The sequence below is a fragment of the Sinocyclocheilus anshuiensis genome, unplaced genomic scaffold (assembly GCF_001515605.1).
Source record: "Sinocyclocheilus anshuiensis isolate Anshui unplaced genomic scaffold, SAMN03320099.WGS_v1.1 scaffold546, whole genome shotgun sequence".
NCBI classification, from domain to species: Eukaryota; Metazoa; Chordata; class Actinopteri; order Cypriniformes; family Cyprinidae; genus Sinocyclocheilus; species Sinocyclocheilus anshuiensis.
The window spans coordinates 1,984,698-2,011,509 of NW_015542451.1; the positions used below are offsets into that span (position 1 = coordinate 1,984,698).

A 26,812-nucleotide genomic window follows, 5' to 3' on the forward strand; every position below is an offset into this window, starting at 1 on the left:
ACAAAAATTGTACTTCTAGATAATACATTATTGAAATAAAAGGCCACTTAAGTGTACTTAAAGAGTTACTTTCAAAGATTCACTGTATCTTAACACACTTTTAAAAAGTGCACATTGTAATAATGTCAATTTATAAGTTTTACTTTAAAGTACATTTTAATGTGTTGACTAACATACTAAAGCACATGTAAAGTACTTGATTATAATTTTAACTGTAGGGGATTTATATGCTATTTCATTTAAATATATTTTAAATGTACTGAACTGCAACTTCATCATTACAAATGTGCGATTACAAATATATTTAAATACATGACATACAGGTTTCAATAGAAATAACATTAAAGCAATTAAGTATTCAAAAACATTACATTCAGTTTGCACTTAAAGTATACTATTTCAGTAATAAGTACTCTTTATAAAAGTACACTAAAGTGTACTTCTTTTTACACATGGGAAGAACTGCTGGACAGCAAAATGTATTTTTAACTGCACTGTTTTCTGGAAATCCAATATAACAGCTAAAGAGGAAAAACTAGACAGATGTAGTATTTGAATTGGCTTTATCTTTGCCGAAGTTCCACACACAGTTTGAGGCCTTGTTTGACTTTGGCCCGTAGGGACGTGGAGTCCATTCTGAGCTTGTTTCTGTGAGCTAATTGTGTCTCCCAGATCTTTTACCAACACAAGCCTCTGTTTTATCCAAACACTGGGCTTCCTACGAGGCCCACAAACACGTTTATAGCCAGCCTACTGTTTGGCAGACTCTGGCTCTTTTTGAAAGATCTCTGCCTGTTGAGGAACATGAAGAGTGGAAAACTATGCTGTAATGGCAGGCATTTGCTAGGGACGGCGTCCAAGAGCCCTGTGGTGTATAAACAGTATCCTATAGGACATGGAGCATGTGCTCTGTTGCGAAAGATGAGAGGAGGGGATGGGCTCCTACTGAGCACAAAGCCATTAGTACATCTGGCACTAAAGTAAAACATCGACCTCAAAGTCCACAGATGTGAGAGAAGAGCTGAGGGATAAAGTAAGCAGGTCTTTACCTGTCCACGGGTGAGGAGAAAGGGCTAAGCGGTCCTCTCTCGGTTTTACTAGACACGGCAATACTCTGTGGGAAGATTAAGGAACAGGCCTTCAGCTACATGGAGTAATTAACAACAAACATCAAAGAAACAAGTTCATAGTAATTAGTGTAAATTAAGGTTAAATGGCTCTCCTGAGTCTAACTCGGGATTAAGTGAGGCCAATTTTGTAATTATAAACTCACTGAGGGGAAACGGAGAGCCAGGATTGGTGGAGTGATTGTGGGCGTGGCCTCTGTGGGTGTGGCCTGTTGGGGGAGAAGGATTGGAGAGCAGCTGACGGTGCCATTTGAAGCTTCGGTAACATCCTGTAAGCCAGAGGGACTGAGATATCCATCAGTCTCACAGTCAGCTGGAGAAACACAAAGACAAACGGACGATCTGTTAATAGATATCCCTATGGATCCTGTTTGTTGTTGTATTCTTTCATTAAAAGCTTGCTTTAACTCTTTTTCACCATCCAATCAATCCCCCAATGGATCAAATCAAGACCCACCAATGATGTTATCATTAAATATCCTGTTTCACTCAGAAATACATTACGTTAAGGTCTTGATGACTTTATTCATAAATAGCATGGATGTCTCTCATATCAGATGACTTGGATCAAAGGCCAAAGGACACTAGAATTCATGGATCAAAACAGGGTTAAAAGCTTAAAGCAGATGCCATGTCCACCGCTTATATTCTTCCTTTAAAACAACATGGCAAAATGTCAGCGAAGTGCGTCACAACTCACTGCTTGTTTTAGCATCATTTCAGTCCAGTTTTAGTTATTTTAGTACATCAAATTAAATTAAATGAAAATGTAAAATGGTAAACTTGGTTATTTTTAGTAGTTTTGTTGTGCTTTTGTCATTTCTATTAGTTTTTTTCATGTCTTAAATGAGTTTTTCATTCATTTTATTTCAGTTTTAGTTTATTTTAGTACATCAAGTTAAACTAAATGAAAATAAGAAATGTTACATTTAGTTAGCTTTAGTCATTTTGTTTTGCTTTTGTCATTTTTTTTTTTTTTATGTCAATTTATTAGTTTTTTCATCCGGTTAAACTAAATGTTACCCTGGACCACAAAACCAGTCATAAGGGTCAATTTTTCGAAATTGAGATTTATGCATCATCTGAAAGCTGAATAAATAAGCTTTACATTGATGTATGGTTTGTTAGGATCGAACAAGATTTGGCTGAGATACAACTATTTGAAAATCTGGAATCTGAGGGTGCAAAAAAATCTAAATACTGAGAAAATCGCCTTTAAAGTTGTCCAAATGAAGTTCTTAGCAATGCATATTACTAATCAAAAATTAAGTTTTGATATATTTACGGTAGGAAATTTACAAAATATCTTCATGGAACATGATCTTTACTTAATATCCTAATGATTTTTGGCATAAAAGAAAAATCAATCATTTTGACCCATATAATGTATTTTTTGGCTATTGCTACAAATATACCCCAGCGACTTAAGACTGGTTTTGTGCTCCAGGCTCACAAATAAAAAATGAGAAACAAACAGACATATTTTAAAATAATTACTAAAGTTTTAACTAAAATTGAAATGAAAAATTAAAACATTCAAAATTGTTATAAAAACTATATTATCTCAATGATACCACAATAATGTTGCAGTTATGGTTCTATCTGAAATAAAAAAAAAAAAGTGTTCATTTAATAATATTTTTATTTGAGTTAACACTTATTTTATTGCAAGTTTTATAGTATTAATTGTAACTATAATAACCTTGACTGACTGCTAACATGTCAACAGAGAAAATACATACACAATGTAGGAATATAACAGTTAATAATGCATTAAATCTACTTCTTCATATCACAGTGTCCTCCTTTTTCTATAGTTTCCACTCCAAGAGTGTCAAACTGCATGACCGTAACCCTCACCCTCCCTGATAAGCATACACACACTGGCTATTAAAAAGAGTTTATTTGTGGACGTCGGTTGACTGTGCCATGCTGTTTTCAGGTCTAGGAGAGCTGCCGGGCTTAACACGCCATGAAAGAAACATTGAGGAAAATTTAGGGCACTGCACAATGTAGTTTATGTGAGGCTCACTGGCCGTCTTGAACCCGTGCAGGAGAGCAGAAAGACATCTGAAATAGTGGTTTCCCAATATGGATTTTTCAGTGGCTAATAATGAACCTAAAAAGTATCAGCCTGACTAGTGTATTGGTCTATCGCTGCTCAATAGTAGCATTATTGTAATCACATAAACATGATCAAATGAAGATCTGGTACGTACAGGTTGCTGAGGAGCAGCTTGTATGGTGGATGTGGAAGTGTTGATCGGCCTCTGGTTCCTCTGGCTCTGGTGGGAATCTGCCGTTAATCCCAGAATCCGATGAGCCAGTAATGGGAGAGCACATGGGTTCTGGGATTACAGGAGTGGGCGGGATCTGCACAGGAGAAGGGGCGGGGTTTTCAGATATTTGAACGTTGGATCTGGGCGATGGCAGCTCAGACTCTTCCTCAATAACTTCCTCCTTCTTCTTCCGCTGCTTCTCCTCTGCTAGCCGACGGTGTTTTTCTCGCTGACGTTTGATGGCTGTAACGCGGTCTCGCATGGCCTTGGCGACCAACTTGTAGTCGGCCTCACATACAAACCCCAGAACCACCTGGAAAAAATGAGATGATTGATAAAACTATTAGTGAGAGTAAAACTTTATTAGTGCAACAATACATATGGGTCAAATCAAATTTAAATCACTATTTTTGTATTCAGATGAAAAGAAATATGGTGTCTACCATGACTTGGGTGCCTACACTAGTAACTGTGCTCTCAAATATTAACATGATCCCATAAAATCTACTGCAGTGAATGGGTGCCGTCAGAATGAGAGTTCAAACAGCTGATATAAAAACATCACAATAATCCACAAGTAATCCACACCACTCCAGTCCATCAGTTCACATCTTGTGTAGTGAAAAGCTGCGTAATTGTACAAACAAATCCATCATTAAAACATTTTTAACTTCAAACCATAGTTTCTGGCTAAGATACAAGTCGTTTATCCATAATATTGCTTTCTCCAGTTAAAAAGTCGTCTTGTCTGAATCAGGCGAGAAATATGCACAGATCAAGCACCGTTTACAAGTAAAAACAGTCCAAAACAGTTCTAAACAAATATGCTGGTGGATTTTAATGTGAGAGGACAACAGGAGATGGACTTTTTATTTGTGGATTACTGTGATGTTTTTATCAGCTGTTTGGACTCTCATTCTGATGGCACCCATTCACTGCAGAGGATCCATTGGTGAACAAGTGATGGAATGCTACATTTCTCCAAATCTGATGAAGAAACTCATCTAGATATTGGATGGCCTGAGGGTGACTACATTTTCAATTTTGGGTAAATTACTCCTTAAACGTTGCATGCAAGTGTGAAACATGGTGCCTTGTTATTGATGCCAACAAATTCTGCATTCTTTGACGATCTAAATCTAATTTTTTCTTGGCATGAAGTTTATGAAAATGGCTCTCAATAACCTTTCACTCAACTCTGGAACAGTGTGTTTCCACTGAAACAATGTAGGCCAATGTTGTCTTGAAGACTCTATCATCATATCAGCTAGTCAAATTACGTGATAACCCTCCGTCGATGTGACTTGACAATAAATTTGTTCTTGATGAAAAGCAGACACGTTGAGAGATAAAAGACGAATTGTGAAGGTCCGGTCTAATAAAAAGTGGGATTCAGTCTGGACAAGAGAAAGGCTCCAGTTTCACAACGCAGTCCTCTTCCTCATTTGGCCCCGCTCTCACATTTCCACCTTGATAATTAAAAAGCTATGCCCTTGAAACCATTATGCAACACACAGCAGGGTTACACGGGCCTGAAGCGAATGGTGAGGCTCATTTTCTTGGCATGAAGTTTATGAAAATGGCTCTCAATAACCTTTCACCTTGAATAACCTTGAAGACTCTATCATCATATCAGCTAGTCAAATTACGTGATAACCCTCCGTCGATGTGACTTGACAATAAATTTGTTCTTGATGAAAAGCAGACACGTTGAGAGATAAAAGACGAATTGTGAAGGTCCGGTCTAATAAAAAGTGGGATTCAGTCTGGACAAGAGAAAGGCTCCAGTTTCACAACGCAGTCCTCTTCCTCATTTGGCCCCGCTCTCACATTTCCACCTTGATAATTAAAAAGCTATGCCCTTGAAACCATTATGCAACACACAGCAGGGTTACACGGGCCTGAAGCGAATGGTGAGGCTCATGTGCCACTGTGTCAAGAAAAACCCTGCCAGTAGATACATACTGAGGTGTGTTTGGGACTTTGTGCTCTAGGAAGGTCAAGAGTTCAGTTACGTCCCCATATTACTGACACAGGAAGAGTAAAGAAATCTACCCAGAGTGAGGACAGATTGTTGGAAACGACCGACATTGTGAAGGTCACAGAGGAAACCTGTGTCATGAAGTCATAAGGGTAAAAACAAAGAAATCAAGCTTGGGTGAATCTGATAAAAGTACAGTTCTGCATCACATTTCAGCCCCAAATCAATAAATTATATTTTGCTTAAGGAAAGACACAGTGTTAAATCTTATGGTAAATTTTGGTATTGTGACAACACTACTTATGATCATTGAAATTAAGACGCTTTTGGCATTATTGTCTCAATTCTCAATTCTTACTACCAATTCTTAGAAAAAATATATAAAATATTTAGGGCTGCCAAATAGATTAATCACGATTAATAGCATCCAAAATAAAAGTTTGTGTTTACATGATATGAGTGTGTGCTATGTATATTTATATGTATATATAAATACACACATATACATGTATACATTTAAGAAATATATATATATATATACATTATTATTTATAAATATATTACATATATTTCTTATATACATGTATGTGTGTGTATTATATATACATAAATTGCCAGTACACACACATGTATTATGTAAACACAAACTTTTATTTTGGATGCGATTAATCGTGATTAATCGATTTGACAGCCCTAAAAACAACGTATTTCAGTAATGAGAAATGACATTGGAATTAGGGAATTTGCTAAAACTTAAAAGTAAAATGTCTTTGCACATTACAGTCATGAAATCTGCCACTGTGAGTATTCTGAATGACCAGAAACTCAAAAGAAAACCGCCTGGACACAAGAATTGAGCGGGGAAATGTGATTAACGGTCAGAAAATACTGGAAAATGCCTTTTTCCCCATTAGTTTTTGGGATGAAATGCAATCTGGATGTGTTTTTGTAAGATTCGTCCACTTGTGTTGTGGTAACATGCACAGTAAACACCTGTTAAAAACTGGTAGGTTACTAAGACACACATATTTGTTTAATATTTCTGTGTGATTGAATATCAATGCTTCAGGATCATTGTTGCAGATCTCTGCAGAAAACTCAACCCACATATTAACGTACATCTGTGAACACATACGCTTTGTTGATGCCTGAGGGGAATATCTGGGTTTAGTGTTAACAGTGACAGTAAACCAACGAGTCAGAGTGGATGGGAAATGTAACCACACCTTAGATCCCTTCAAGAAACACATATGAAAAGCTAACAGAAAGGGAGGTAAAGATCCGGTTAGCATGAGATTATGTGTGAGTGAAGCTCACCATCTCCTGCGCCACCTCCTCTGGCACGTCTTTGTAAAGCTCGAACAGGAACTCAATGGCGTTGTTGTCCTTGTACTTTCCGTGGAGCTTCTTGGTGCCGTCCATGCGAAGCCAGAGCTTCAGGCTGGATTTGACCATATCATCTTCCTCAGCCAATTCAACGTAAACGCCATTGTGCTCCTGGAAGAACGTGTGCTCCAGCAGGTCCTGGATGGTGTATCTAGACAGAAAGATCCATATGAAGCCACACAAACTGAATGTATGAAATAAATGTCAATCAATAGGTGGTTTAAAGCCGTTTTATATTTAAAAATATAGGTTACATGCACCTGTTTTCAATGAGTCAAATTATTAAGCATAATAATAATTATATTATTAAAACTATTTAAGCTTCATGCTTTACTTCATATGCATATGAATGTGGAAGGGTGGAAATGCATGCAAATAATAATTTATAATATTATTTTGAACTAGCTTTTATTTTAAAATTTTAGTTTTCATTTTAATTTAATTTTAGTTATTTTGTTTTAGCATTTTTAATATTACTTAATTAGGTTTACTCTTTAATTTTAGTTATTTACAGTAAGCAATTTTAGTGATTCAACTCAAACTTATTTTAGTTTGTTCATTTTTGTTTAATTTACATTTTTCACCTAATATTTGTTATTTCAGCTATATATTTAAATCACCAAAAATAGTTTTAGCTAACAATAATAACCCTGATATGTAACTTGTGAATTTATACAACAAAAATACAGCTGACCGATTTTAAATATTGAAACATTACGTAATGATCATCACATAGTTAGCTCAAAACAAAAAATATAATTTCATAGGCAAAGCTACAAGGTTTCCCAAGTTGCTGGAAAGTGAAGTAGATGCATATTTAACATTGAGGATATATTATTATTTATCATTTAGGATGATTTTTTTAAATAAAAACAATCTCTGTAGCATCTTTGTTGCTGATATTTTGCAGAATCCTAAGCAATTTCACTTTGTAGAACAATGCTGCATAATAATAACTGGTAAATATATAAAATGAATGCTTCTGCACAAGAATGTTTTAAAGAACACTTTCAAAGTGGAAAATCAAACAGTAAAATCAATAAAGTACCTTTCATCTTTGTTCATGCGGATACAGCCTTCAATGATTTCCTTTAACTCTGGAACTTTCACTTTGTAGAAACTGTCGGGCTTTATACCCTGAAAACAGCAGAAGTGGACACAAATGTCAAAGTCTGAGACAAACATCAGTCAAAGAGGCTAAAAATGTTTTAATATGTCACTCATCAATCTGATGTTCAAATGTAAATTAGATTATTCCCTTTCAGATAATCTAATCACAGCCAGTTACACGAGAGCGAGGTTTCAAAGCTTGCCTGGATGTTTTGAAAAAATTACTTTGCACCAATTCACTGTTGATTTGTTACTGACACTGCCATTGAGCAAAGCACACAACCCTAAAGCTATGGGAGTTTGTTTATTTTTATATACATTTTTATATAACATTTTTTATATAAAAAAAGTATTTTGTGTTGTTGAAAAAATAAAATAGGTAATTGCGACTTTTTATCTCACAATTCTGACTTTTTTTTCTTGTAATTCTGAGAAAAAAACTCAAGATATGATTTGAGAATTGCGAGATATGACCTCAGAATTCTGACTTTCTCACAATTCCGAGTTTATATCTCACAATTCTCAGTATTTTTCCTTGCAATTCCAAATTTATATCTCACAATTGTGATTTTTTTTTCTCGCAATTGTGAGTTTATATCTCACGTGGCCCAATATGAAAAATTATGCCAATATGTCTTGCCGATAAGAGGAATAAATAAACAAATTATGAGCTCTAAAAGATTTTCAGAATTTTTACAACTCTTTTGCTTTAGACCATCTACAAATGTTAAATCATAAAATAAAATGTTAAGGTTACCACTGCATCTTTCTGAAAAAAAAAATGCAGTGATTAATATATAGTTTATTTATAGTTATTTTCAAATCTTCAATGTACTGTCATTATAAAAGGACTATTATTGTTTATTTAATTCTAACAAATAATTTTTTTTTAAAAACTAACCAAAATTTAAAATAATTACATATCGATAACGGCCAAAATTAGTTGAAAATTATCAGCATATCGGAAAAAATCCAATATCGTGCATCCCTACACGATTCTGACTTTTTTCACACAGTTGTGAGTTTATATCTCACGATTCTGACTATTTTCTCACAATTGTGAGTTTATATCTCACAATTCTCATTTTTTTCTGTACATTTCCTAACTTACATCTCACAATTCTGACTTCTTTCCCCTTGCAATTCCAAATTTATATCTCACAATTCTGAGTTTTCTTCTCACAATTCTGAGTTTATATCTTACAATTCAGACTTTTTTCCTACCAATTCCAAATTTATCTCACAATTCAGTTTTTTTCCTCGCAATTGCAAGTTTATATCTCACAATTTACACTTTTTCATTTACACATTTCAGAGAAAAAAATTCTGAATTGTGAGACATAAACTGAATTGTGAGATAAAAAGTCACAATTACCTTTTTATATATATATATTATACCTTGAACCCACTTAAACATTTAATAAAGCAACGTAACATTATTAATTTTACACTGTAGTATTCTAAAATACAATTTACAACACTTGCATGTGCTTGGTTTAATGCTGATCTATCATATTAAGATCTACAACAGTTAACGCCTGTTATTTGTCACATTTGACTTACTTCGACTATACAAAATTCTTCAATCATGTGAGGTTAAACTGTGATTTCAAAGAATTACAGCTGAGGACTGAATTACAGCTGGAGTAGGTCACTTTCCCTGTAGACTTGTGTAACATTTGTGGAGCATGAGCTCCATAAAGCATCGAGTTCATGGGAGTTTTGGACGACCGCCCATCCCGTTTACACTCGCGCTCCTTGGCTTTGTCATTAACACTCAGCAACCTTTTCAGAGCAGGCTTTGTTTCGTTCATTCAAGACACGTCATTTAACAAACCAATAAACCAAAACCACTGGCGTCATCCACATAAAGTGCGTGTCAAATTTAGCTATTACTTTAAAAACATCATAAACTTGTTTTCTGACATGCAAAATCAAAACATTACTGAAATCCTGTTGAAGTTGGTTGTACTTCATGTCGTACAACATCTCAATCCACTGCAAAGTTATTACTGTGAGTAAAAATAAATGTTTTCTTTTAGCATTTGTTAGGAACACTCTTTCATGTATAAAAAAACATGTTCAAGACTGATTTACATTCAAGAGATCTGTCTGAAGATGTTGTAAACACATGCTGATGTAAGTTTCCAAATGCAATAAGGAGCAGACAAGTGAATATACTGTATCCCTAACAAGCTGCAAAATCAGAATGACCTCTCTGTGTACATGTGACCTGTAGGGCCTTTCTCAAATTATCCAGAATGAGACGAGCCCTGGGTTTTTTAAAAACAGGATACAGACAGGGGGTATTTCAAACTATTTTAGAGCCATAAGTTCTAATCAAACCCAAGCCGTGAGTCTTAAACCTCTGCTCAAAGTGGACTCACAGCAAGCTCTTAAGGAAATGAGAGGAAAGGAGGACATGCAGGAAGAGAATGAAAGAAGAGAAAAGATGTTTATGACACTTTCCATGCTGGGCTAAAGGTCTCAGTGCTGGAATAAACTAGGAAATATGGACGTGCATATGCTTATTGCAAAATATATGCACAACAATTAAACATATTTTCAAGCAATCTCACAGATTTTGTATTTGAAAGAAGTCTCTTATGCTCGCCAAGGCTGCATTTATTTGATCAAAAACACAGTAAAAATATATAATATGAAATATTTCTGTGAAATATTTTTTAACATTAAACAAACTTTTCTATGTGAATATATAGTAAAATGTAATTTATTCCTGTGATGTCAATTTTCAGCGTCATTACTTCAGTCTTCAGTGTCACATGATCTTCAGAAATCATTCTAATATGCTGATTTGCTGCTCAAAAAACATTTCTGATTATTATCAATGTTGAAAACAGTTGTGCTGCACAATATTTTTTGGAAAACCTAGATCATTTTTTGTCAGGATTCTTTTATGAATACAAAAAGTTCAAAAGAACAGCATTTTTTTTTTAAATATAGATCTTTTGCAGTGTTATTTTAGTATTTTGAGTTTAAGTTAGTTTTTCCCCCACTTTCATCTTAATTTGAGTAAGTTTTAGTACTTTTGTTCCATGTTTTTGTCACTTTTATTATTAAAAATGTCTATATATTTTATTATATCACTATATATTTTATTAATTTTCATTTCAGTTTTATTTATTTTAGTACATCAAGTTAGATTAAATAAAAATGATAAATGTTTCTTTAGCAGCTAGGTAAAATAAAATATGTTCAAGGTTTTCATAGGTTTTTTTTTTATTTCAATTAACCTTTATTTTATTTAAAGTAATAAAAATAATTTTAGTTTTCCAACATAGAATGACTTAAATACACCTTTTTGAAACATTATAAATGTCTTTACTCTCACTTTTGGTCAATTGAATGGTTCCTTGCTGCATAAAACCATTTTTACAAAAATCGTACTGACCCAAATCATTAACTTAAAGAGTAATTAATCACACTAAATGATAATGATTGAAACTCACACTGGTAACTTTGCGGTAAATCTGCGCAGCGTTTTGGCACTCAGAGTAAGGGTATTCTGACGTGGTCATCTCCAAGATGCACATGCCAAATGCATAGACGTCCACTGCCTCGTCGTACTTCTCTTCATACATTTCTGGAGCCATGAACTCTGGTGTTCCTGTTAAACACAATGTGAAGAATTCTCTTAGATGTCACTACCAAAACGGTACATTTTATAATGGTTTAATAATACACTTTATTTCAGGATCAGGAAAGAACTGTCACACCATGGTATTATCCTCTTGATGGTATTACGTTGTAAGCTACCTAGTGGCTAAAGGTGAACATTTCAAAAGTAAAATTGAACGTTTCATTTTAAACTTGAAATGCAATGAGGTTGAAGATCTCAGCGGATCTAAGATAAATCATTACTGAGAAACTAAAGCATGAAACGCTTCAGGAGTTTGCAATGACCTACCTATTACGCTCTTGGCAAAGCTTGCCCTCTTGAGTGTGGCCAGTCCAAGGTCCCCGATCTTCACACTTCCTGTGGGGCCCGTGATGAAGATATTGTCACATTTCAAGTCCCTGTGAATGATGGGAGGGGTGCGCGTGTGCAGGAAGTGAAGTCCTTTAAGGATCTGACGACTCCACCTCTGTAGGAGCTTTGGTTTCATCTCTTTGAAACGCTTTAGATACCTAAGAAATTGGGATGTTAAAATCCTTTTCACCTCAGCACCAAAAAAGGGACAATTAAAGGGACAGTCAACCCAAAAATTAACATTCTGTTATCATTTATCACCCTCATGCCATTCCAAACTTGTATGACTTTCGATCTTCTGTGGAATATAATAAAGAATGTTGGTAAGCAAACGGTTTCGGGTCCCACTGACTTCCATAGTATGGACTAAAAATACTATGGAAGTCAATGGGACCTGAAACTCTATTTTAAAGGGGTGGTTGATCAGCTTTTTTTGAAAGCTTGATTGTGTGTATGGGGTGCAGTGTAACATGAGTTCAAGCTTCGTTTTTTAAGAAACGCATTATTTTCACATATTTTACCTTTATTCTACACCGCTGTTTCCATTCTTGTCAAAACGGTCTGTTGAGTTCCTGGTTCTGTGAAGCCCCTCCCTCAGAAATACGCAATGGGCTCTGATTGGTTAGCGGGCTCAGTGTGTTTGTGATTTGCTAACCGCCGAGTGCACGTTGTCCAGAATTGTCACGCCCCCTTACCATTACGGGTATTTGCATGTTCCCGGGGGTGGGGTTTATGCAAAAATCGGGGTTAGTGATGTCACAAACCCAGGAAGAAGCTCGTTGTAGTCCCTACCAGCCGTTTTTTGTAGTCTTTAAACAGCAATTTCTTTAAAAGAAAATATCTCCCTTTGCATTGAACTCTGAGCGTCGTAACTTTGCAGACGTTGTTTATGCTCTAACAGCAACAATACACACTAACTAAAGTTCAAAAAGTGAAATCATAATCAACCACCCCTTTAAATAATATCTTTATTGGTATCCCTTTAATGTGATCTATGTGATTCTGAGATGCAGGACAAACTCACGTTTTGAGGGTGCCAGAGGTCATGAGCTCAGTGACCAGAAGGATGCACTTGTGACCTTTCACAGTGGACTTCCAGGAGTCGTAAAAGCGCACAATGTTTGGGTGCTGAAGACCCTTGAGCATCTCAACCTCTTCGCTGAAGCGCTGGCGCTCCACTTTGGTCAGTTTGCGAGTCTGAAGAGAAAAAAAAAAAAAAAAGATTTTGAAAGAGAAACAAAAAAATTCAGATTCTGAAGTGTGCAACAAGTGGACACTTTGCGGAAAGCTGGGGAAAACTGGGATGACTGAGAACTTTCAATGACTTTCAATGAGCTCTTAAACAAAAACTAAGAAACAAATAAACCTATGGCAAGACACTGTTTAAACCTATGGCAAGACACTAAGATTTTTCCACTGTTCATACTTCTGTTCTATAAATTTATGCAAATTAGTGCGTATTTAATTAGTTAATTGGACCATAACATTTCAGAAAACTTGCAAACCACTTGTCTTAATGTACTGTGATGAATGAACCAGTGAAAGTATAGTGATATCTATCTTACACCATGTTCACCTGTAGTGTCTTTAGGTTTTAAATGACATGTTCTTATGACGTACATTCGCCCTCAATAAGCAGCATGATTCACTGCTTATTCTGGCAGATAACAGCCTGTAATTAGTACTCAAAAAACCATTAAAACAGATAAGAACCAGTAAGACGCTTGCAACCGCAAGAATTTCACCATTTACTGTACATGAAACACCCTAACCTAATCATATTTTTCCGCTGTCTCATAATTACATCCCATTCTAAACATAGTTTTTTTCGAAAACCTTTAGCGACTGGACTACAGACGAGCAATTACTTGGCAACAAGGCCATTTCTGTCCTCTGGTGGGTATGAAAGGCTTGATTTAGCAGTCCTGGGCCTCTCAGCCATGTGAGGAGGGTGGAAACTCCTCAGAGACAGCAACTCAAGAACCATGAATCCTACATTCAATGAGTTCTGGGAAAAGTGGTGTGTGTTTATGTCTCGAGGGACAGAGGGAGGCCGAGCTCTACATTTAACACTGTATTTGAAGATGTTGCTCATAAGATTCCTTAGGAGAAATTACAACAGACACAAATTTGGTGAATGACACATGAGAGAGTCCAAGGAAATGAAGAAAACAAATCTTTATAAAATCTGTTTTAAAACACGTGTCAAGTTCTTAGAAATTTGATCTTTGTATTCATGTACAGGTAGGTTGCATTTGGTTTTGAAAACTTGTATACCATTTAAAAAAAAAACGGAATGACTCTTAAAATGTGGTAATTGTTTTCAAAAAGGTTCTTAAAGGTATTTGCAAAAGTACTTTCTATAATAGCACTTGATTTGGCAGGCAACGTTTTTTTTTTTTTTTTTTTTAAGATTTATTTTAAAATTTTAACAAAATTCTTTCATAGTTTTTTTAGGAATAATAATAAAGATTATGCCTAACTACTTTTTTTCAAAAACATTCTTCATTTAATGAGCACCTTTTTTTGTCTTCATATTAGGATAGCTGCATCACCCTGATATTATTTACTTTTTGTCCCCCAAATATCTTAAAATATTTTAATTCAAATATGATGCATAACATTACATAAGAGGTGTATTTCAGTCATTGTATGTCTGAACCAGACTTTAATTTTTTACTTGAAATAAAATAAAGAAATAAAATAAAATGTCTCATTTTCATTTACATTAACATAAAAAAATATTAATAAAAACTATTATATTATCTCTCTGATACTAAAATAACACTATTCTAAACTGAACATTTTTATGTAATTTTAAATGAAGTAAACTGTTGACGTGCAGTAACAGCATAGACCTATAAATTAATGTGTGTAACATATTCAAAACTTTTAACTGCAGACTTTAGTGTCTTCATAAATCTGAGCATAAGTTGAGAAATTATTGAGCCCTCATTTGGAACTCTAGAGGAGAGACTTGTGAGATTACACTTAGAGTCCTTCCCTGTGGGAGGGTTTGAGAAATGGATTAAAGAAGCAACTTTACCCTCTTGGGAAAATGAATTATTAATTTGTGTTCAAACACGTTTCTCTCCCAACCCAACATAAATACAGTTTTCCTGTACTGGGCTCAAGGCTTCTTGACACCAAATGATTGACAAGCATTGTCAGTCTTACGCACACATTGAGGCTCTCAGTGAACTCACTCACACTATATTTAAGTCTACCTGAAGTACAGTACTCTCCCCCATCAAACCAACCACTGTAAAAACACAGGCATACATAAACACACATTAACACATGATACATATCCATGCCACTAATCTTATTAGTGACTCCAAACATCAGTTATGCATTTCCAGTCAACACAGGATTGCCTTTCAGACTTAAGTATGTGTACAATCAACACTGAGCTACTGTCCCCATGACCTGCCTCATATTAGTGATGCAACCGAGACCTTCTCATATACACTGGAACGTTTTTAGCACAGTTAATGTCATTATCTCCTCAAATACACTCCACAGGACTATATCTGTGCTGGGAAAACAAACTGACAGAGGTGCAGGGGTGTCGAGTATAGCCTAGCCTATATGAAGTGTACGGACACACATTTAGGTAACCAGAACCTTTTTCCAGGGTGTAAATATAATAAAGATGCATTTGACTTTCCAGTGCCTTCTAAGAGCAGAGACGCTTACCCTGTAAGTCTCTCTCTCTACCCTGTGTAAGCAACACTAAAACAGGAGTTTTCCACAAAAATATTGCATTTGAGTTCAACCACTGGTACACAAACAAGAGGTTAAGATTGAGTAACTTCTATTTTAGACACAATATTGCCAGTTACTTTGTCAATTTTTTGCTCAGATTATGAAAATAATTTCAAACGAAGCCAGAGAATAACCAACCATGGCATGTCTTAAAAAAACACACAGTAGTGGTGTTTTGAACAAACCAGTTGAGTGGACCATTCAATAACTCACTCATGAAGTCAGATACTTGGCTGCATCTGAACATGCATACTTCCCTACTATATATAGGTCTGGGCGATAAAACGGTATCAATATTTATTGACAGTACACCTTCTTCGATAACGATATAAAAAATGTTTGATATAGTGCACGATATAGACACGTGCTACGAGTGATTGTGAGTAAAGAATGAATATTAGTCGAATTTAAAATAAACATTAGCATTTGAATGCAAAAATAGTACAATCCAATGTTAGGAGTGCGTCAGGGAGCGTCATCAGAAGAGCACGAGATGCGGTTATGATGATGTAAGTGATGTTGTAGTTTAATGTTTTGTTAGTCTAGCCCATGAGACCCGCAGTTGCTGCTTTATTCATTCAAAATATTATAGAAATATAGAAGCTCAATGCGGAGATCTTGATTAGTTTAAAACCGAAACCATGCCATTCACACAGAATGCATATTCAGCGCATTTTCTAGACAGACAAATACGACTGCTGCACTCGTGTCTCACAGAAGAGATGTAGACAGCCATGCAAAGTTAAGAGTTTAAACTTTTAGAAAACACGTCGCAAATTTGTGGAGGTTTATTCCTTTTCACTGCGTCTCATGTTTTTAAAGGCAATCTGTGTGATGGGCGATTCGGCTCTTTGTATTAAGCAATGCATAAATACGTGATGCTGTTTTGTTCATAATTGTTTATGCAATTTACGAAATTATATTTGATTTATATGAGTTAATTTAGACGTAATGCACATGTTTTATAGACAATTACTTCCTTGCGTTGACAATTTAATGTGCTGCATTATTTTTCTCATTGCACCCTCCTGTGGCCTCGGGAGACAAGCCAAAAGTTTAACCTATTTAATCTGCATATAAAACATTAGAAATGAGTTATTTGTTTAATTTTACTTTTGTTTTTGACTGTTACAACAAAAAAAATATTTGTTGTTTGTCTCAATAAATTTAGTTAATTTAAAAATACAGTGGTTACATGTAAAAAAAAAATTCTATTGCTCTTTGTTTTAAAAAAGGTTATAAAAAATGTCAATAATTATCAATACCGAACGATATGAAACATTATGTCGCTGATACATTTTTTAGCTATATCGCCCAGCCCTAACTATATAGTAGGCGAAAAACCAACCCAGGCTCATTCGAAATACATGCCTCTAAATACATTTCTGCAACACCGTTATTGCATACCTTACTGCACGTTTTGCGGCAGTTTAAAAGTGAAATGTCCAGTGAGTGGCGCTAAAACACGGGTTCAATACGTGACCCTGTCACGTTTTTTTTTACGTTGATATAATAGGCATGCATTGCTGTGTTTTTATTACGTTGCTTCAGGTACGTATTGCGGCGGTTCATAATTCAAATATCCAGGGTGTGTCGCTAAAAGTTAATGATCTATCGTGTTGGAAATATCCCCAACACCAAACCCACCCAACCTTAAACCTACCCGATAGTGTTAACAAATGCAAAACTGATCTAAAAATGCATTTGTTGATGCAACCGTGCCATTTGAACTTCCTTACATGCAGGTTTGAACTGTTTTGTCGAAGCATAGTTTCACGGGATTCGTACCGAAGCTCTTCACCACTCAAGTGCAAAATGATACTGCGTGAGTTACCGAACAAACCTACTGAATATGAAAACACACATATGAAACTGGATATGTGATGCTAACATTCTAAAGTATCATTTTTGAGATCTCACAGCATGTTAAAACTGTTTTGAATATATAACATAATATTCCTCTAGTAATTGTGCGAAAATTTGGTTTAATTAATCGAAATTGTGGACCTGTAAATCATACTTTGTGTGAAAAGGAATAAAAGTTGTTGGAGTTTTACTGCCTCTAGTGTTAATTTCAACTTGAAACTGCAGCGATTCGTATGTATAGGTACGTTTTTTTCAGTTTTGCAGAAATGTATTTAGAGGCACGTATTTCGAATGAGCCTATGTTGCAAAAACAGTATGTGAAAAGAGTAGTATAAGCAAAATAACAGTATTTATAGAACAGCACGAAAAAAGTACCCAGATTACTTTGTACTTAATTATATACTACTTAATATCATGACATTTTGCATTGCAATTGGTTTAGTGAATTATTCAATGACTCATTCATAAAGATAATCACTTGTCGCTACCTACTGGCATCAAAAAGAGTTTCCGTAAGATGCCCATCACAGTTTATCATCATGACTTTTATTAATAAATGTAACTATTCAAAATGTGTGTCTGTATTGGTGTATTCACCGATGCTGCATTTTAGATATAAAGTAATAATTAAAGGCTGTTTTACAGTGATTATACCACGGTTAACAGTGTTTTAGACATTTCTGTAACACACAGCCTCTTGTGGCTCATTGCTTCATTTGAACAGCTTGTTTGTAAAACAGTTATTTATTTCATGACTGGGTGATTTAGTTAAAGGGTTAGTTCACCCAAAAATGAAAATTAGCTTGTGTTTTACTCACCCTCGAGGCATCCTAGGTGTATATGACTTTCTTCTTTCAGTCGAATCCAGTCGGAGTTATATAAAAAATTGTCCTGGCTATTCCAAGCTCTATCATTGCAGTCAGCGGGTGTTGCAGTTGAACAGTCCACAAGTCGTCAAATAAAGCGCGCGCATCCATAATAAAACGTGCCTCACACTGCTCCGGGGGGTGAATAAAGGCCTCCTGTAGTGAATCCATGCGTTTTTGTAAGAAAAATATCAATATTTGAAACGTAATAAACACTTTTCTCTCACTTCCGGTGTCTGTCATACGTGGAAGCCGTTCCGGCGGATGACGCAGCACGTATACGCAGCGCGAGTGCCTCTGAGATATGCTAGTCTCGCGAGTTTGTTTATAGGAGCAAAGGAAGCAAAGTTTCCTAACTTTAGCAAACGAAAACCAGTCTCCTCTTGGTTTATATCGAAATCCTCCGACATTTTTCTTTGCAAATCCTCGGTTTGAACTTCTAATTCGTGACCGGCGTTTTGTTTTGTTCTCTCCGCATTCGTCACTAATCACGCAACGCCGACGTCATACGTCATCCGCCGGAACTGCTTCAGTGTATGACAGTCAGCGGAAGTGAGAGAAAAGTGTTTATTACGTTTGAATTTTTGTTCATTACGTTTTATTATGAATGCGTGCACTTTATTTGACGACTTGTGGACTGTTCAACTGCAACACCCGCTGACTGCAATGATAGAGCTTGGAATAGCCAGGACCATTTTTAATATAACTCCGACTGGATTCATCTGAAAGAAGAAAGTCATATACACCTCGAGGATGCCTCGAGGGTGAGTAAAACACAAGCTAATTTTCATTTTTGGGTGAACTAACCCTTTAAGGTGTAGAGTTGTAGTAAAGGGTTAAAATGAACATCCTGGGACTTGCACTGTTAAAACACGTTAGAGCTGCATTATTGAAACATGGTGGGCTTAAACGGAAGAAATCCTGGAGCTTGAGTTCAAGACAGCCTGAGGCACAGCGAGCTAGTAATTACAAAATGACACATAACAACCTCTACAGGCTTATCATGATTGAAGGAAGGAACCTAAAGGCTTGTCAGGGAATCAGCCATATGGTAGTGCTTTTGTGCTTGACGTATGGGTGGGACAAAAAAAAGAGAGTATAAGCATATGGGACAGCTATTGTGAAAAAAGCTTTGCTGTGTTTTTTGTCATTGAATGCATCATTATTGTGTGGTACTGTAAAGATTTAAAATACAGAAGCTGATTTTAGTTGCCACAGATTGACCAAACTGCACGTAACACACCTAACACATTTAAGTTGGTTATTATATACTAGATAAAATGCATATTTCAAAATACTGTCTAACACCGTGTCTACACTGGATTCGACTGTTCGCGTGCAGAGTAGACATGGTGTTAGACAGTATTTTGAAATATGCATTTTATCTAGTATATAATAACCAACTTAAATTCGAATAAGTTTGATTAAGTTCCTAAGTGCTATTCTTTAAAAAATCTAGACTAATGAAGTTAAGACATCTTAAGACAACTTTCTTTTTTTTTTAATTAAGAATAAAATGACAGGCATCAGTGTTATATATGTTTAAAGCACATACAATAACACATACAGCATTTTTAAGATATTTACTATGATTTGAAGAACATTTTTTACATTGTCAAGACATTGTTACATTCAAGAATTTACATTGTCTTGAAGAACAATGGAAAGAAAATATATAAGAACATTCTTCAGAAAAAATATTTTGGGAATACAAAACATTTCGTTTTTTTCTTAAGTTAGAAGCTAAGAAGAAAATTACAGTTAAGAAGATTTTTATTCTTAATAGAATAGTTCACCCAAAATTGAAAAATGAAATGGAAATAGCTCACCAACGGAACCTCTGCAGTGAATGGATGCCACCTTAATGATGAATTTGTTCCTTACAAACACACAGCTTTTGGCTTCACAAGACATTATTTGCTGGACTGGAGTGGTGTGGATTACTGGATGTTTTTATCAGCTGTTTGGACTCTCATTCTGACGGCACCCATTCACTGCAGAGGATCCATTGGTGAACAAGTGATGGAATGCTACATTTCTCAAAATCTGATGAAGAAACAAACTCCTGAGGGTGACTACATTTTCAATTTTGGGTAAACTACTCCTTAAATGTAGCATGCAAGTGTAAAACATGGTGCCTTGTTATTGATGCCAACAAATTCTGCATTCTTTGACGATCTAAATCTAATTTTTTCTTGGCATGAAGTGTATGAAAATGGCTCTGCGATGGAGATCTCAATAACCTTTCACTCAACTCTGGAACAGTGTGTTTCAACTGAAACAATGTAGGCCAATGTTGTCTTGAAGATTCTATCATCATATCAGCTAGTCAAATTATGTGATAACCCTCCGTCGATGTGACTTGACGATAAATTTGTTCTTGATAAAAAGCAGACAAACACATTTGGTGAGAACATTTTCAGCAAATTTTCATTTTTGGGTGAACTATTCCTTTAAGAATTTTTCATGAATCCTTTGGCATTCATGCAAATCATGTGCATGAAGTGTAATGTTTTTATTTTGATATTTTGTGCCATTCTTCAATTTTAATATTATTAAATAAATAGCAACTAACAATTGGTTTAATACTTAAATCCTGGGTGCTTTTATATCTGTTTGTCATTGAAAGATATGCTTATGTAAGTTTTTGGATAGCATTGTACAAATTTCCTCATTGTGTTATTATATGCCTGAATGTTTAGAAGAACAAATGTACAGAAACACATGTGCGTTCAATCAGAGCACACCGCTGGGGGTTGAGAGCAGTATGGGCCAGTAGCTTCAGCGCTGGTTAACTCCAAACTGCCCAGACCAGAATCTCATGCCAAACCACATCTATTCATTCCAAAGACCTCTAAGCCAGTGACAAATCCAATGCAACATTAGAAAAACAGTTAGAGAGACTGCAAGGAAATTACTGTCATTTTTCAAACTTCGAATCCCAAAAACTGTTAGCAGAGCATAGTAAATCTCTGTTATTAGTGGCGTTTGCAAACGAACGCCTCACTAGGCGAGCCATCGAGACACCAGATTTAGGCAAACAGACGATATAAAAATCTCAATGACCACTCACCAACTCAAGCTGACATTAAACGCATGAGGTGAACATCACTCATGTCTGGCCTCCACCAGCCGATGGAATAAACAGATCAGACTTATAACCATAAACACATGCATATTGCATCAGGTTTGTAAATGACACTGTGCCCATTGTAGACAATGAACGGCTCTCTGTTGAGACCTTTTGACATACAAACCCCAAGTTACGTAAAATCATATTCTGCCTGAATTCAATTACAAAGGTAAAGTCACGTAGAAAGAGTTTTCATTATGAAAGTTTCAAAACATTGAAACCTGAAGGGTACTTGACATTTTGTTAAATTACAACTTTGGTCCAAAAAGTATGGAAACATCAACAAATGTTCTTTTATCCCAGCAAAGAAGTAAACAGCATTGGATGAAGAAGATGACAACGATGCCGGTCTGGAGCTGGTAGAAAGGAAAGAGGTTATAATGAAGAGGAATACACACCACTCCAGGGGCCAACACTAATTCTGCATGAAATACATGGCAAAAAACACCACGCTTCATTTTTCTGGCATTTTAAGTTGGAGTGAATATTATGAATTTGTTGAAAAGTTTTTACAAGCGTCTAAAATACTGTTATGTAAATATTAAATAATAACTACTGCTGTGCTGCATATTTCTCACCCTGTCCTCAAGCTGCCATGAGTTAAGATGTAGTTTGCCCTCACATGCTGCAGCAGATTCGTTACATAACTGTTTGTAACAATAGACCAATAATAAATGAACACTGTGAACTTCTAATTAAGCCATGTGCAAATGCAAGTCAGCAAAATCAACATAATAGTTTTACACACATTATATAATTGATAGCCCTTGACTCTTAGGTCAATGAGAAGTAAGAGTGTCCAAAAGAAAAAGAAAAAATAAGAAAAGAAATCTTAGCCGACTTCTTAGCCTAAATACACTTTCTTTTAATCAATTATGGTTACATATTGTATATTGAAATACTTTTATATCACTTTCAACACGTTTAAATTTAATGTATCCGAGCAAAAAGTAATAAAGTATTTTTCTTACACTTTGAATACATGTGAGTGTACTTTGTAACATGTGCACTACACATGTATAAATTATAAATGAAAAGATGCATTTTTACTATAATCGTCACATATTTTTATCGATTTTCAGCCGGCTCGGGGTGCATCGTTACATCCCTACTCTTTTTATTTTTTTTTAATTGTTTAATCAGCTTTTTTCTGCATTACAATCTGAGGGCAGCTTAACCAACCGGACATTTTGACTTTATGCCCCCAAAAACATCTAAATGAATTTTAATTTGAAAACATGCTCATCATAGAGCTGTCATTTTAATGAAAAATTAGTGTGACGTCATTGACCCTCTTGTTACCACTACCAGGTCATTTGCACGCCCATCATTCACTAAGTTCTACATATACCTCCCTTGCAAGTTCATTTATCAAGTGGCTAAAATGTCTGGATCTACTGATAGCAGAATGTTTTTGTTGTAGTCTCTCTCTGCAAGCATTCAGCTCTGCATAACTGCTAGGTCCCACATTGTTCACGTGCTTTTGGGACTTGTACTTGTCCGACCCTCCCGTCAAACTTATATTGGGGTCTGGTCATGGGGGTCTGCAGGCATGTGTGTGATTAAAGCCAGACTGAAAATGTCTTGGCTCAGCTCCACATGGTGTTACTGTTACATAAGCAGTGTTGATGTTCTAGAGCTCCACATGGGGAGGAACCACCTGTCAGCACTTTCATTAGGACGAACACGAGCCACCAGAATAATTGAATACTAGAAGACAAATCGAAGAATGAACTGGATCATTTTGAATAAAATCAGGCCAAAGCGATGCTCGCTTGGAGTTTGTTTTGAAAGTTTGAAACAGCTTGCCAAAGCCAACTTTTCCAGAAAACTGCTTCAGCTGGTAAACACTCTCAAATTATCATTGGTCAATGGCGATTATGTAATAAGAAGGTGTGGCTCTGGAGCTCCGCCTACTTTGACATGGAAATCTTCTCCAACTAATTTCTTCAGTTCAGTCTGTCGAGGTCAGATGTATAGAAGCTTGTTTCCACCACAGGATAAAACATTTTAAAAAAGGTAATTTTGACTTTTTATCTCACAATTCTGACTTTTCCCCTCACAATTCTGAATTATGAAGTCAGAATTACAAGATATAAACGCAGGACTGTGTGATATAAATACAGAATCATGAGATATAAACTTACAATGGCAAGAAAAAAGTCAGAATTGTGAGATAAGTCACATTGATCTTATTTGTTTTTATTCCATGGACAATAAAACAAAACTGAATTGCTATAAACTCGGAATTCTGAGGACAAAATTCAGAATTGCAACATGTAAATTTGGAATTGTGAGAAAGAAAGTCAGAATTCTTGAGTTTACATCTCGTGATTTTAAAAAGAAGAGTCAGAACTGTGAGATATAAACTCTGAATTGTGAAATAAAAAGTCGCAAAAACCTTTTTTTATTTTTTTTTATTCCATGGTGGAAACAGGCTTCCATAAAAACGTTCATGACTAAAAACATAAACTTAGAGAGCTGCTTTATAGTAGAAACTGAAGTTGTAATTCTATTTGAAAGCAACACTAACAGTTTATTTTTTTATGTTTAGTACTGTAAAGTTGCTTTCTTCATAGCATGATTGGAATGCAAAGCTCATGCAAATATACAAATTGCTATGATCAGATGCTTTCTTACAGGCGGAAAAATATACTAATGTGTTAAAAGTAAATAGATCAGATAGAGGAGGATGCTTTTTCCATTAGGAAACATCCAACACCAAACTATTGGCAACACAGCCTGAGGTGTGAAAGAAGACACAATTATAAGTTAAATATTTCCCAACTTCCACAAACCGAGGAAAAAAATACACTTCTAGTCTGCCTCATGGATTACTGTGAAAGTGAGCTTCATCTGTGATAATGAATAACCTTTTGTGCAAGAGATAGTAGCTGTGTTTGTATTTTATTGTGTGATAATGTTATCTTTGTTCTTCAAGACCGCATCGATATCAGCAGTAACAGGCTGAGTCATGTTTGTGATTCCTCTCCAAAATAAAGAGACTCAATAAAGAGACAACTCATATTGATCTCACTGAGTCTCTGCTCTGCGCTCACTTACACACGAGCCCTGAACTGCAAAGACACACTACATGAGAATGCATGTCCGGTCATGAGTGTTCGAAGGCGTTGTTAAGGTCACAGTCTAATGTGGGAACACCTGTAGGCAGCAAACTGCCCATAGACACACAGCAGTGCATTTCATCAATCACATGACAGCTGGAATCCACATATGACAGTGATGAAGATTCAACTAAAGCTGCTGGAAATCAATGTGAAGACAAATTAGAGCAGGAAAGCTGTGACCGTAGAACTATTCTCTCTCTCTCTCACCCTCAAGCCATCCTAGGTGTATATGACTTTCTTCTTTCAAACGAATACAATCAGAGTTATATTACAAAATGTCCTGGCTCTTCCAAGCTTTATAATGGCAGTGAATGGGTGGTAATATTCAATAGTCCAATAGAAGTCCAATAAACTGCATCCATCCATCATAAAATGTGCTCCACACGGCTCCAGGGGGGTTAATAAAGGCCTTCTGAAGCGAATCGATGCGTTTGTGTAAGAAAAATATCCTTATTTAAAACTTTATAAACTGTATATAAAGCATTATAAGCTCTAATGTAATCTAACTGTCGTACGCACGCTCACGAGAGACAGTGGATGACGTTGGCATAGCGTAAGCTCTGGTGAGAATATGCTAGTCTCGCAAGAACCAAGTTTTGTTTACAGCTAGGGGTGTGCGATATCACGATTTTTGCTTTTGAAGAAATATCGTAGTATCGCACTACAGCGCACATTCTATCAGTTGCAGTTCTGGCGCCTCCGTCTCAATATACTGTACAACGCCACATACATTCACATCAAATGTTAACTTAGCTGTAAAGTTACACTCACGGGGCACTGCACTTTTTCACTATCACAAAAGTACATTATTTGCATGTGCTTTAAAGCTTTGCCGGTTAAACATTTCATTGGCGTGCTGACATGCGCTTTTTTTGAGCTCGTACAAGCCTGTAAAACAGTGCCTGGATGCCATGCATGCCTGGATATTAGATGCTTGCAGGTCTTAAAGTGACAGCAGACTAATAGTAATAAACATGCTGCCGCTTGTCATTAAAGGAATAGTTCACCCAAAAATTAAAGTGTTGTCATTATTTAATCCCTCTCATGTTGTCCCAAACCTGTATTAATTTCTTTCTTGTGCTGAACACACACACACACACACACACACACACAAAAAAAAGATATTTTAAAGAATGTGGGTAACAAACAGTTGCTGGTCCCCATTGACTTTGATAGTAGGAAAAAATAAATACTATGGAAGACATTGTGAACCAGCAACTGTTTGGTTACCCACATTCTTCAAAATAATTTTTATTTTCAACGGAAGAAAGAAACTCATTCAGGTTTAAAACAACTTGAGAGTGAGCAAATTAATTTTTTTTCTCAGAATTTTCATTTTTGTGTGAACTATCCCTTTAAATGTTAATAAACCAACAAAACGGAAAGAGAAAAATCACTCACTGCTCTTGACTGAAGAACTTTAAAACAGTCGCTTTAATAAAAATCAATGTAAAATTTATACAGTGAAGTGAATATAGTGTTTTATTTTATATACTGTATGTTCATTCAATTTCTTTAATGCTAAATGCTAAATACAGCTGCTGTACCTGATAAATAAAGCACTGTTTGTTTTATTTGTATATTATGTGTATTGGTAATGTGTATCTTTTCTTATTTGTTGTTCTTATTTTTTAAAAACAGATCAAATAATGACAAAGATTTTCATCTTTGCACTCTTTGGCCTAAATATCTGCCATTTTTTCGTATTTTATATTTTGTTCCCTTATAAGTCTTTGGTTTTAAAATAGGGAAATTAGTTTGGCTGTACTGCTCAGGCAACTTGCAAAATAGTAAAACCAACATCAACAAACAATCGTGATAAAATCGTGAGTCGTGATTTTCCTGGAAAAAAAAAAAACGTGATATGATATTTTTGCCATATCACCTCCTCGGCTTATATCGAAATCCTCCGACATTTTCCTTTATAAATCCTTGTTTTGTGCTTCTAATTTGAGACCGGTGTTTTATTTTGCTCTCTCCTTTGTGCTTCCGCGTTCATCACTTTTCACCAGAGTTTACGCTACACATACGTCATCCGCTGGAACGCCATTCTCTCGTGAACACGCGTACGACAGTTAGTGGAAGCTAAAGATTACAGGTTATAAAGTTTTAAATATGGATATTTGTCTTACACAATCATATCGTTTTGCTCCAGAAGGCCTTTATTAACCCCCCGG

The 26,812-nt window shown here is 35.7% G+C and overlaps 1 protein-coding gene across 1 annotated transcript in view; it reads right to left on the reverse strand.

The window, feature by feature from the left end:
- The window catches only part of wnk4a (WNK lysine deficient protein kinase 4a), a 70,773-nt gene that overhangs the window by 27,399 nt on the left and 16,562 nt on the right, over positions 1 to 26,812 (reverse strand). The window contains exons 3-10 of the mRNA XM_016493068.1: positions 12,899 to 13,071; positions 11,812 to 12,032; positions 11,354 to 11,511; positions 7,822 to 7,910; positions 6,705 to 6,924; positions 3,347 to 3,719; positions 1,274 to 1,440; positions 1,050 to 1,114 (exon numbers count right to left, since the gene is read on the reverse strand). Of these exons, the coding sequence (XP_016348554.1) occupies positions 1,050 to 1,114; positions 1,274 to 1,440; positions 3,347 to 3,719; positions 6,705 to 6,924; positions 7,822 to 7,910; positions 11,354 to 11,511; positions 11,812 to 12,032; positions 12,899 to 13,071 (1,466 nt within the window). The remainder of the gene's footprint in view (positions 1 to 1,049; positions 1,115 to 1,273; positions 1,441 to 3,346; positions 3,720 to 6,704; positions 6,925 to 7,821; positions 7,911 to 11,353; positions 11,512 to 11,811; positions 12,033 to 12,898; positions 13,072 to 26,812) is intronic.